At 40.5% G+C, this 12,240-nt stretch overlaps 1 protein-coding gene across 1 annotated transcript; it reads right to left on the reverse strand.

Moving 5' to 3' along the window:
* Positions 1 to 600: 600 nt before the first annotated feature.
* Positions 601 to 11,996, reverse strand: GINM1 (glycoprotein integral membrane 1). Its single transcript, XM_009071323.1, has 8 exons — positions 11,928 to 11,996; positions 11,016 to 11,075; positions 10,746 to 10,842; positions 7,758 to 7,909; positions 4,951 to 5,107; positions 4,070 to 4,200; positions 2,466 to 2,629; positions 601 to 709 (listed from the first exon to the last, which is right to left on the reverse strand). Exons 1-8 carry the CDS (start codon positions 11,994 to 11,996, stop codon positions 601 to 603), a joined length of 939 nt encoding a protein of 312 aa, XP_009069571.1.
* Positions 11,997 to 12,240: the final 244 nt, after the last annotated feature.

Below are 12,240 nucleotides of genomic sequence, written 5' to 3' on the forward strand. Positions count from 1 at the left end.
AGCGGAAGGGACCATAAAAATGTAAAGTGCTTGAAATATAAATCTGCCTCTTTAATTTTTGTTTTGCATATATAAAATGTCAAATTTCTCGAGTAACACCAATGTTTGGTAGTGATATCTTCCTTGCAAGGCACACTCCACCCTATGAGACCTGAAACCAGGTTGGGCAGCTTTGCTTAGGCCTGCAGGCACAGCTGATGCTCACATCACTCCCTTGTCCTTTTCTAAAGAATGCTATCTGCAGACTGAAGGACACCCTGAATTTCATCATCCTGCTCATCAGGACAGCTGACCTGGTTTATCTGTGGGCATGAAGGCAGCCAACATCCTGTTCGACGTGTGGAAAAGTGACTTCACAGAAGTTAAAACCAATGGTGGCCCTCAGGGTGGAAAGCTGTTCTATTTTGAAGCTTCTGAAAAGGCTGCATGTTTATGGAGAGGCACAAGGAAGTCTGCTCTGGGCCTCAGCCTGAGTGGCCCTTTATCAGCTGACTTAGTTTTCTTAGTAGGAAACAAACAAGGTATTAAGATCAAGTGCCAAATTTCAGGTCAACTAAAGGTTTGTTTTTAAAAACCAGTAACTCCAAAGTAAATACAGTATTAAGTACATGCTTTTTCATCTAAATTACTTTTCCTCTCTGGAAGATCTGAAGGCAGACTGATGGCAGTCACAGGTACAAAGCTGACTTGATCCAGGAGAAGGATGCCTCTGAAAGGTAAGATTGCTTGGTATTAGAAAACAACATACAAAACAATTCTGTGTTCTAAAGATTAGATTCATTCTTAAACTCTCCAAACTTCATTTATATCAATGTATCAAGTAGGTATTACCCTCATAATACCTCTTTTATGAAGCTAGAATGAAAACTGGTTCCAAAACGTACTGCGGTTTCCGAGGGCTCCCTGCATCCAGTTTCTACATCTGAAATGTCAGCACTGCAGGCTCTATATGCTCCATTTCATAGCACCCTAAAACTGCTGACAGGAGCTACACGTAATTCTCCAAGTCTTGCTAAAGTTTCTAGTTTTATCAGTGTACCATAGAATGGCACTAAAAACTTGTGACAAGGTCCTGACACACATCTGCAGCTGTGTCATTCACCAGATGAGATCTGCTTACTGCTTTACCATCATGAGTTAAATCTTTACCATTTTTACAGGACCACTTTACTCAGGTAGCAAGAAAATAACTGCGGTTTGGGTTTTTTGTTTCTGATTTGTTTTTGTAAAGGGCAGGAGGTGGTACAGTTTCTTTGAATGCTCTGACAAGCCACGCACAAGCCCCATGTTCTCGAATTGGAAGAGAAATTACTGCAGGCTGGTTCCTTTGCTCTGAACTGACCTCTGCCATGGACAGGCCACCAGACACTTTGCTGAACAGTTTGTTGGGATTAGACTTTTCTTCCCAGTCCTACTTAGTTCAGTTTCACATGTGGCAGTGTTAAGCTGCTTACTGCTGTGGGAAGTACAAAGTGTTTCTTCACTTCTTCTGCTCTAGTAAGTTAATTACAAGAAGTACTCCAGTCTAACAGCGTGCTGTGTGAAATGTCAGGGGGAAGCATGGTCTCTTGTCACTGCAGTTTTCAACCTTTCTGATCCTCCAACCCATTTTTCTACCTCTGTCAGAAGGACTAAGGCCACTTATATTCCTGGGTGGATACATAAATTAACTGCACTCAGGGCCATTCAGAAGCACAGCTGGTCAGTTGCATTTGAAAACACCAGTTTGTGCTTCTTGTGGCTGATGAAGCATGCTACACTGTCAGTCACTTCTCCAGGCATGGTTCTGAGGGATAGCTCTTTCAGAACTGACATAGGTTGCTTTAAAATGCACATACTTGCCCATTCCAATACTAAATCTATACCCATTTCTTACCTGCAGTTACTAATTCATCTCTCCACTCCTTGTTCTCAAAGCTTGCTTTACTGAAAAATCTTAGTGCTGCTGGTAACACATCTACTGAGTGCATGAAGTCATTTGCAGGCAATCAGCTTTACCAATGCCAGCACCAATCACTATGGCTTGCAAGCTGCTTGCACAGGTAGGTCCTCCTTGGAGAATTCCCATGCAAATTTGCAAAGCCTTTCAGAACTACTGTAACAACTCCAACACAGCAGGAGTATGAAAAGATTTAGAGATGTTGGAATTGCTCTAGCAATTGGAATGGCTCTAGCTTGTACCCTCCTCCCTTGGAGCTATGTTAATGGTGTCTCACAATGTAGTCCTTAGAAGGCTTGATAAAAATTTGGCAGTATGACAGCTCAGCTAAAGACATTTCCAATGAAATACTTTCCATGTTTCCCTGAAATGCCTATGTGTCAAAAGTTCACTTGGAATGGAAAGCTACCAGTAGCTTTTTCACTGAATTGTTGCTACCATCTGCCATGGGGCTGCTTCTTACAAGATTTTTTAGTTAATGTTTTGCCTTCATCACTGCCAAAAAGAAAAAGAAAAAATTCCTTACTTGTTTTCACAGGAAGGGAGAATCATCTTTAAGACTTTGATAATAAGAGCTGCTCCAACAATTCCCACTACAACGACTTCCATGAAACTGAACAAGATAGGCAAAGACCGGAACCACAATCTGCACAACCCTCTTCTCAAGTCTTCCACCCACTGGCACATCACCTACAAACAAACACGTAAAAATAAAAAGAAAGGCTGCAATACAAAGCAAGTGCTGGTTTTGTAGCTACTGGTGAATCACATTACATGGTGATAGTTTTACTTATGTTTATGCACACTTAAACACACATAAAAGAAGGATGGAAGTGACTGATGACTCAGATCTCTTTCTTCTTCAAAGTTTGGAACAGGTGAAGGTTTAGTTCTCTGCTCACCCCAGCAGAGTTCTCTGAAAGGCCACTTTGGAAAATAAAGGACACTTGAACAGAGAAATGAAGGATGAGCTATTTGGCCACAGGGAGGTTTGACAGCATGGCAGTGTAGAGCAGGGAGAGGGTTACAGCCCGGGAGAGGGGCAGAACCTTCTCTAGCCTAGCTGTGACTTTCAGCCTACTATTTCAGTCCTCCTGTCTTAGTAGTAGGTCATAACTGTGTTTGTTTCAGCTACAGAGGAGGCCACCAAGCCCAAGTTCCAAGTTTCTGACCTGGAACTGAAACTTCTCAAGCTGTTACTGTGTTTCTTAACAGCAGGTGAGGCCAAAGCCCATCTCTCAGAGGGGTAAGGTCTCCAGCAGAGTCAGGAAAAAAAGATGTAATTTAAAGCTAAGCAATATTGGAAATGGTTATAAATGCTTAGCTTGATATAATGTAAATATCACAACTGACTGTCATCAAGTACCTGTGAAGCCAGAACACAGAATTTAGAAACCCATTTGATTCCTACTGGAGTAAAAAATTCCAAGTTTCTCACTGCTAAGAGGTAATTAAGGAAGTCTGGAGTTTTTTAAGGTTCCCAGAGTATGACTGTAAAAGTGCATTGTCTTACTGGTTGACTGTGGGGATTTCTTAGACTTCTGTGGAAGCCAGTTACTGTCAGATGCCTCACACAATAGAAAATCCTGGTCTTTAAAACAAAAATGAAGCAGCAAAACAGCACTCTGAGAAATCAATTCCAGGTTAAGTAGGAATGGCAATTCTCTCTTCCAGAAATGAGTTATTACGTACTATGTTGGGGTTTTTTTCAAACTAAAAATACAATACCAAAGACAAAGGCCTAGGAATGTTCTATACCTTCTTACCATGTTTAAATGGATGCTGTGTTTGGTCTTTAGGAAGGCCTAGTATCTGAATCCCAACAATGCTGGGTTTGTTTGGTTTGTTCCGTAAACATCCACAAAGCAAGAAAACTATGTGTTTCTGTATAATGCTCAAAACATGAAGGAAGTTTATTCCCTCAAACTGTAATACTCAGTAATGTTCAGCTCTATGTGCAGCATGTTACTACAACTGTTCCTATTAGAAATGTCACCAAGCTGTAAGCATTTCACCTACAGGGAAACAAGGAAAGAAGAGAGAGGGGAAAAAACCTCCTCGTCTTTAGACCGGTCTTTAAATGTATATGCTAATAATTAAGGCAAGCTAACAAACAAACAACAGAAGTACCTTATAAGAAGATGGAGGTTCTATCCTCAGAGGGGTCTCTGGTAACTTGCCAGGTAATGTCTCTTCATCTACTGTGGTTTCTACTTGCCGGATGAGGTACTGACTGGTAGTTTGCAGTGGATCTTGAATATCTGATGAAGAAGTGGGAAACTTGCTTTCTGTTTGACTCACTGTGGAGGAAAATAAAGACATGCTGCATTTCTATACTTATGGTATGGTTCTCACACATCTACAGCAAGAGCACAGAAGGCTGACCACTTCTTTTTTTTTAAAACCTGAGTAGTGAATTTGCTGAGCAGCAGAAGCAAATGTTACAGTGCAGCCTTTATCTGTGCCCTTAGCTGTAAATTTCAGCTGTCGTCAGATAAAAAGGTGATGAACTAGATCAAAATAATAATCTCCTATTAAATCCTTGAGAGTTTTTGATTAAACAAAACTGAAATAAGATTAAGGCATCAAATAACTTCTCTTGCTTTTAAGTTATTCAAGTTTAATAACATAAAACTGGTCTCTGGTTTGGAAATGACCCAGACAGGTATTTCCTTTCCAGTTTTCTCTTTCATTCTCAGGAAAAAGGGGGAGCCTTAGAGAAACTTCCATCACAGATCTGAGAGAGAAATTTATTCCTGCCAGATGTCTGGATTGCAGATTGCCAAGTATCAAGTGCTTCAAAGGAGAAAAGATTTGAAAACAAACAAACAAAATACCTAAAATGTAGAAGAGTTAAATTTAAGTGTTTTTAAAAAAGTTAAAAACAAACCACATAAAACACTTCCCTGTTAATGAAGAAACTGTTTCACGATGTAAAACACAGGAATAATGATGCTATTGTAAAGCAATACATCAACTATGGATAAAAATGTAACATGTGAGAGAGATACCTTTTCCTGAGAGGTTGGGCAGTGTAAACAGCATGTCGTTGTCCCTTGGGATGGAATACAGCATGCTCTCCTTCAAAGGGACAGTGTAGTTTGAGTGTCTAAGTACTCTCAGGTCCTTTACTAAAATATCAATTTCTGTTACCTCTTCCTGCTGGACCTACAAAAGATGCAAACACACTGATATTACTGACTTTAAAGTAAGTCTGGAGGAGGCTGGCAGAGAACACCAATACACCACAGAAAACTCCAAGCCATTAAGATGTAGACACAGGGCTGTTATAACATGAATTGCTATCTTTTATTTTTACCTACCACACTTCTACAGACTACACCACATTAGAAAATCTGCTGAACAGACTGAGTCTCTCTTCCTGCAAAAACATGTGCTAGTTACTCCACGGGCTTTTAACCAACTCTTACATAGTTCATTATTATCCTCTTTCAGGGAGGCATTTTAGGGCATGGAAAACTCAAATATGTAGTGAAAGCACTTGCAAATGTTGAAAGTGTTGCTAAGGCAAGACTGACACTTCTGCTTTTGTGGTAATGTTGCTTTTTTGCAACAACAGAAAAAGTCTCGCAGCATTTGACAGTGTCCTGCATGACATCCGTGTCTCTAAACTGGAGAGACATGGATGTGACTGATGGACCACTCAATGGATAAAGAATTGGCTGGACAGTTGCACACAGAGTTGTGGGCAGTGGCTCCTTGTCCATGTGAAAGTCAGTGACGAGTGGTGTCCCTCAGGGGTCAGTGCTGGGGCCAACACTTTTCAATATCTTTGTCAGTGACATGGACAGTGAAATTGAGTGCACCCTCAGAAAGTTGGCTGATGACACCAAGCTGTGTGGGGCAGTCACAGCTGGAGGGAAGGGATGCTGTCCAGAGGGACCTGGTCAGGCTCGAGAGGGGGGCCCGTGTGAACCTCATGACGTTCAACAAGGCCAAGGGCAAGGTCCTGCACATGCAGCTCAGAGAGCCAACAGTGTCCCGGGCTGCATCAAAAGCAGCATGGCCAGCAGATTGCGGGAGGTGATTCTGCTCCTCTGCTCTACTCTTGTGAGACCCCACTTGGAGTACTGCATCCAGCTCTGGGGCACCCAGCATGTTGGAATGAGTCCAAAGGAGGACCATGAGGATGATCAGAGGGCTGAAAGAACTAGGTTTGTTCAGCATGGAGAAGAGAAGGCTCTGGGGATGTCTTATAGCACCTTCCAGCACCTGATGGGAGCTATAAAAAGCTGTAGAGAGACTTTTTACAAGGGCATGTGGTGACAAGACAAGGCGTAATGACTTCAAACTGACAGAAGGAAGGTTTAGATTAGCTATCAGGAAAAAGTTCTTTACTGTGAGCATGGTCAAAAACTGGAGCAGGTTGCCTAGGGATGTTGTGGATGCCTCATCCCTGGAAGTGTTCAAAGCCAGGCTGGATGGGGCTTTGGGCAACCTGGTCTAGTGGAAGGTGTCCCTGCCCATGGTAGAGGGGTTGGAACTAGGTGATCTTTAAGGTCTCTTCCAACACATATCAATCTATGAATAGGTTTTTTCCTCTCCTCTTCCAGTCATGCACTGGACCAATTTCACTTAATAATCACTGCAAGCATTGCTTATATAGAACACATTCATCATAACTCCTACTAACATCAATAACTGCATTGTAAGGCTAAGAACTACCAAAACACAGCCTTTTTGTGACTACAGTCATAACTGCTACATAGAAATACAACTAACCAAAGAGGAATGAAGCATGCAATACCATTTCACTCATGGTTTCAGAGCCACAGGCCAACCAACAGCCTCTTTTCCTTTGAACATGTGCAGAACAAGGCAACGAAAGAGATTATTACGACTGTCAGTTGATAGCTAATGAGAAAGATGGAAAGCTTTTGCCTTAAAGGAACAATTAAGGAAACAGCATTAGCCTTCTGGTTGTTTTTACCAGGTTCCTATGAAAATATGAAATGCGTTGTGATGTCTAGTTTGAGATGTGAAATACAACACCACTACTGTGTAACAACTGAATCAAACCAGGATATATTACGCTCCTAACAGTGGTATAAACACCTCATTAGAAAAGCTACAGACCTCTCAGTAGGGCTGTTCATTAACAGAGGAAAATTTTGACATGATACAGATCTTTGTCAAAAATACTACATGCATGCAATTAATTAAGGATCAATGTTACTATCCTTTAAAGAAAGAAAAAGACAGAACTGGCAGTGAGGTGTTTGTTCATCTCAAAATCCATGTTCATTATCAAGATTCAAATTATCGTACATGCAAAATATTCTGAGGCTAAGTTCTCAGGTGTGGTGAGCTTTCACAACAAGCCCATCTGCTAAGAATTTGCTGCTGCAAGCTGTTCTCTGTGCTACATGCTTGAAACCCTTTATTAGCTAGGAATAAACACTGGGGGAAACCTCAGGACTCAGAACAAGCCCATGCCCCTTTTGTTTATTTTGTACATTATTTTATAAATCAAGTCTTTCTTGTGAGTCTGCCTTTGCTTGAGTAAGTGCACATGTTGAAAGAGCATGTGATACAGTTAATGATGTTCTAACAAGCTTGAGGGGAAGTCATCCAACATTTAATTATTCAAATATGAATAGAAGCATTAAAACTTGAAGTCGCCTATGAAACACCCCATCTACTATACTGCCAACTTTGCTATTACCTTCCTCAGTACTGTGCTACATTACTTATATACTTTGTGCTCTAATCACCGCCCAGACACACGTAAACCTTTTAATCCTTGGTTACTACTTGCCTTTCCTAAATTAAAAACAAGCAGAATGGTTTTTTTTACCTGTTTTCCATCAATTTCTGTCACTTCTTCCTGAATGACAATCAGCTGCAAATCAGAGCTGGATGCCAAAGGCCACTCATGAACCATGATGCGAACACTGACTGTTCCCAGGCGCTGCTGATCTTGTAAGTTATCCAAGTTTTCCTTCTCCACTGTTAACACACAATGCCATGATTTTCAAACAGAAATCACCCCAACCAGAAAGCAGTACACAGTCATAGGGAAAACAGTTGCAACTCTGACACAGATGCCTTTGCACATGCAACACCTGAATGGAAAAGCCAGAGGACCACTAGCATCAAACCAGAGATGCCTGAACAGCAATACAGAAATCTGTACCGTCCCGAAGTCCTTAACACTTCCAGTAACCACTGTTATAAGCAGTAGTAATCTGGGCAACAGGTGGAACAGATGTTATAGTGTTTTTTTTACCAGTTTATCACAAAACCAAATTTGGAGCAGGTCTCATGACACAGCAGACAACAGCAGCACTGTATGATCCCCTGGCTGAGGGAGCTTGCAAACAATGCTGCATCCCTGCCTTTGGGGTTTGCACTTAAGCACTTGAAGCAGTTCTCTTTCGCTTGGCTATTGCTGCAGTCTTATTTTATTTGTCCAAGGGAGTTCATAGAGTAGTGCTACAGCACAGCCAGCCACCTGTGTAAACATCTTGATTTGCACAACAGTCCCCTTCCTCTCAATATAGAAAGAAACAGGCTCTTTTCCAGGCACACTGCATCGACTACTCAAGATATGTATGAAGGAACTGGCACTCATTTTTCTGTCTCGCTCTCTGTTTTCATATGTCATGGGTGACACCTTAAACTCTCTTCCTATTGAAAAGGTTTCAGCTATTTCAATAACCTAGTATTCCACAACTACACAGAGAATGGTCTTCCTACCCTTGCTATTTCTGCATAGATTTAGTATCCTTCCCCCAACTACTGTGCCTGTACTGCAGGTGAGGGCACGCTAGAACTGACATGCTGGAGAAGTGCACGAGTGGAGGAGACAGATTTCTCCAGCATACAAATGGCAAGGTACATCACCTGAGACCAAACTGGCCCCTGTTGCTAAGCCACTAGTGCTGTGTGTGTGTCACTTGCAGTGCTGAGCCTGTGAAGTGACGTGGGGCAATGCTGGACTAGTGTCTCTCAGTCATGCAATAAAACCTCAGTCTGTTCATTACTTTTATGCTACGATCCCTGTCCTCATAAAGCTATTTTGCTTCTTTTAAATGTAGAAAAATACTTCTGGGCATCATTTAGCAATATCTTTGGTTGCAAAAATAAGTGGCAGAAGGAGAGAAACAAAAAGATTCCCTACAGGTGTGAGACTGAGCACTAACCTCGTTGATCAATGTTTTTTTCTGACTCAGAGCAGCAAGCATACATTAAAGGACCAAAGCCTCTAAGATACCAAGTAGCTGAAGCCCCCTGTGATCCCAGTCTTTAACATGTCAGGCTGCTCAATCACCACTACATCCAACAGGAGTGACAGATACGCTTCCAAAATTGACATGTATGGGAACATCAAGTGGGGATATAGATGCCAAGCACAATGTGACAATGTCAAAGCAACACTGTTCAGAAGACTTGGTCTCTAATATTCAAAAGCATGACTACTAAGCTAAATTTGTTTTTTACGTATGTTCACAAGTATGTTCCCCCTCTATTAACAAGTATCTTAATATTCATTTAGCATTTTACAAACACCACCTGAATTTGTTGTCAAGGATTTAGTAAGTAAATAGTATAAACATTACTTTACAGGTAACAGAGAGAGGTACTGTGCTGAGGACTCAGACCCAAACACAGTGTTTCAGGTTTCTAACTCCCAGGTCAAATCAATACTTTTCTCACTGTTTCAGATTCATGTTCTTAACTGTAGTCACTGATAACTACAAAACTATGACTGGGAAATTAATAGAACTACAATAGAGTGCTCAGGAACTCTCAGAATGAGTCAGTAAAATCATATATATTTTTCTGGAGTGGATTATTTTGCAGGTGAATCACATTTTTCCATGTAAATTTTGCCCTAGGATAGGAAAAAAAAAAATCAAAGCAATAGGAACATAACTATCCCAGAAAAGAGAAATTGATTACTGCTCTCCCACTCCAGAAGACAAATAGTGTCAAATTAATAACCGATCATCTTTGGGAAGGAAGGGTTCAAACAACCAGGTCATGGCCCAGAGCAGCAATTCAAAAAAGTATTAGCACTCTGTGAGTAAATGTCTGATTGTAAGGAGAGGATGACCTCAGAAACCAAGCTAGAAATTGACTGCACCTGATCCATCAGGAGATCATTCTGAATACAACAGAAGCTTAAATCAAATGAACATAATGGTCCTCATTAATTAATTATACTGTATGCTCTGTGTGCCTCAAAAAAAAATTACAGTACTTTCTGGTCTTTCACAAAAGGTGTTGCATTGAATCAGTGAAAAAAAAAGCAGTTTCAAGATAATTTTGAGTCATTAACCACTGCAGGACACTAGCAAAACTGCAGTATTTGTGCTATAATAGTCTATTGAGCAAAAACTTGTCTGTCCAATAGACACAGAAGTGAGATAATTAAAGGATCTTCCTAACAACAATTCATACTTTTGTTACTGAATCTCCTTCTGGATATATGCCAACCAACCTAGGGACACAGCCATTAGCAGGGTGGGGTTGCATCTTTCTGTTTACATTGTCTAGCATGTAGAGAAGAACATTCTTTCCAAAAGATAGGCAGAGTCTGGATTTCAGATTAGACCATTTACATATAAGCATGTGAGTGTGAATTGAGAACAAGGCAGTGAGATTTTTCCACTCCATTTTACTACCAAAATTGTCCAGCCCTGGGAAATGATTTGCTTATATATTTACTCAGGTTTGCAGAGTACAGAACACATAGTCATTATAAGCTTTGGTTACTAGGTAACAGGGAAGACAAACAGCCCAGGGAAGGAGGAAAATAAAAGGAAAAGAGAATACTCACATATCACTGTTTGACATGTTATGTGGGTAACCCCACTCTTCATGGGAAAATCATTTAGATATACCTGTCCATTAACGTAGGTGACATTAAAAACAACCTGAAAGACAGACAGAATGAGTGTATGGTTCCTTGCCCCATCCTACAATTCTGCTCTCAGAGGAACACACTTCACACTGACTGACGTCAGACAAAACAGTATGTTTGCACTTCCATGCAGACTTTGTTTCACTGCATATTAATTCACTGGATAAATAGAAAAACCAGACAAACCTGTCCTTTGTGAAATTCTCCATTAATTTTCAACATCATAACACCAACTCTGATTGTTTCCTGGAAAAAAACAGGAGAGATGTAAGCTTGAGGATACACATGAGCCACTGTAGGGCATGGGCAATCTTCATGCACTGTCCTGACAGAATGACTATGTACAACCCCCAGAGCACATTCCCAGGCTTTCTATCCAGCAGACAGAAGAAAGAGGAATGTGCTTACTTGTTTCATGTAAGGGTTGGCTTGTTTTTCCCCCCCTCTTTATAAAAAAGAGGACTGATGAGAAAGAATGACAGCTGCATCCCCTTGTGTATAGTTTGGGGTTTTTTAATAAAGTAATAATAATAACTTGTTTGACAAGGATATAATGGAAAAATTTCAAATTAGCTGAAAAATAATAGACAATAAAAGGTAAAAATCAGATTCTTTGTAAATGTTTTTTAAGCAGTCCATTTAGTCTTCAAACAGAAGTCTAATTTTATACATGTTGGCCTGTACTAAAGAACACTCAGTTTGGTGTCAGTATCAGCAGCAGTCCTGTTTCTTTTCTTTGGCTATCATTCCCAAATTATGCCACCCAGGATACCTCAAACTCACAGCTAATGTGGGTTTGTGTCTTTCTTTCAAACCCTAAGTGTTTTAATTTACCGAGTCACTTATTCTGTCCTCCCATTTCCCCCTTGTAATCTTCAGGGGCTGTTTTGCAGATGGGACCTTTAATCTCCCAGGTCTGCCCCTGAAAAAAACTACATACAAAAGTCAAATCTCTCTTGCACACAGCCAAAAGCAATGATTACCACACTGCTTTCTTGAGTCACCTCTTCAGAAATAACGTTAAGCTCTGTATTTACTTTTGGGAGGCTTAAATGATTCTAATTGCATTTCATTTTCCTCTGGAAAACCTGTCCATACCTTCAGCATCTTCTTCAAGGTCTGTGTTTTAGTCATGGTTTCACAACCAACAGCTAAATCGAGAGTCATGTCTCAATAAAAAGTTCCAACTTGTTCAAAATTTTAAATACATACACACATAAAAAGGCTCTTCATTTGGGATTTTTAGTATAACACTAAATTTTCATCCAGAAAATACTTGAAATACACAGTACCTAGCATAGTACAGTCCCAATTCATGAACATAGAGTTCCTGAAGTGCGACTAAAATGTCAGGAAAATCCTTAAAACAAAGGATGTTAATCAGTATATGCAGGTAGCCAGGACTGTCAAA

The sequence above is a fragment of the Acanthisitta chloris genome, unplaced genomic scaffold (genome assembly GCF_000695815.1).
Source record: "Acanthisitta chloris isolate BGI_N310 unplaced genomic scaffold, ASM69581v1 scaffold13613, whole genome shotgun sequence".
NCBI classification, from domain to species: Eukaryota; Metazoa; Chordata; class Aves; order Passeriformes; family Acanthisittidae; genus Acanthisitta; species Acanthisitta chloris.

Excerpts from the sequence above, each read along its gene's own strand:
- GINM1 (XM_009071323.1), bottom strand. The coding sequence starts at position 11,996 with ATGACTCTCGATTTAGCTGTTGGTTGTGAAACCATGACTAAAACACAG. Across the intron at positions 11,076-11,927 it reads CCTTGAAGAAGATGCTGAAG|GAAACAATCAGAGTTGGTGT; the intron begins GTATGGACAGGT and ends GTTTTTTTCCAG. Across the intron at positions 5,108-7,757 it reads CAGAAATTGATGGAAAACAG|GTCCAGCAGGAAGAGGTAAC; the intron begins GTAAAAAAAACC and ends CATCTTTTGTAG.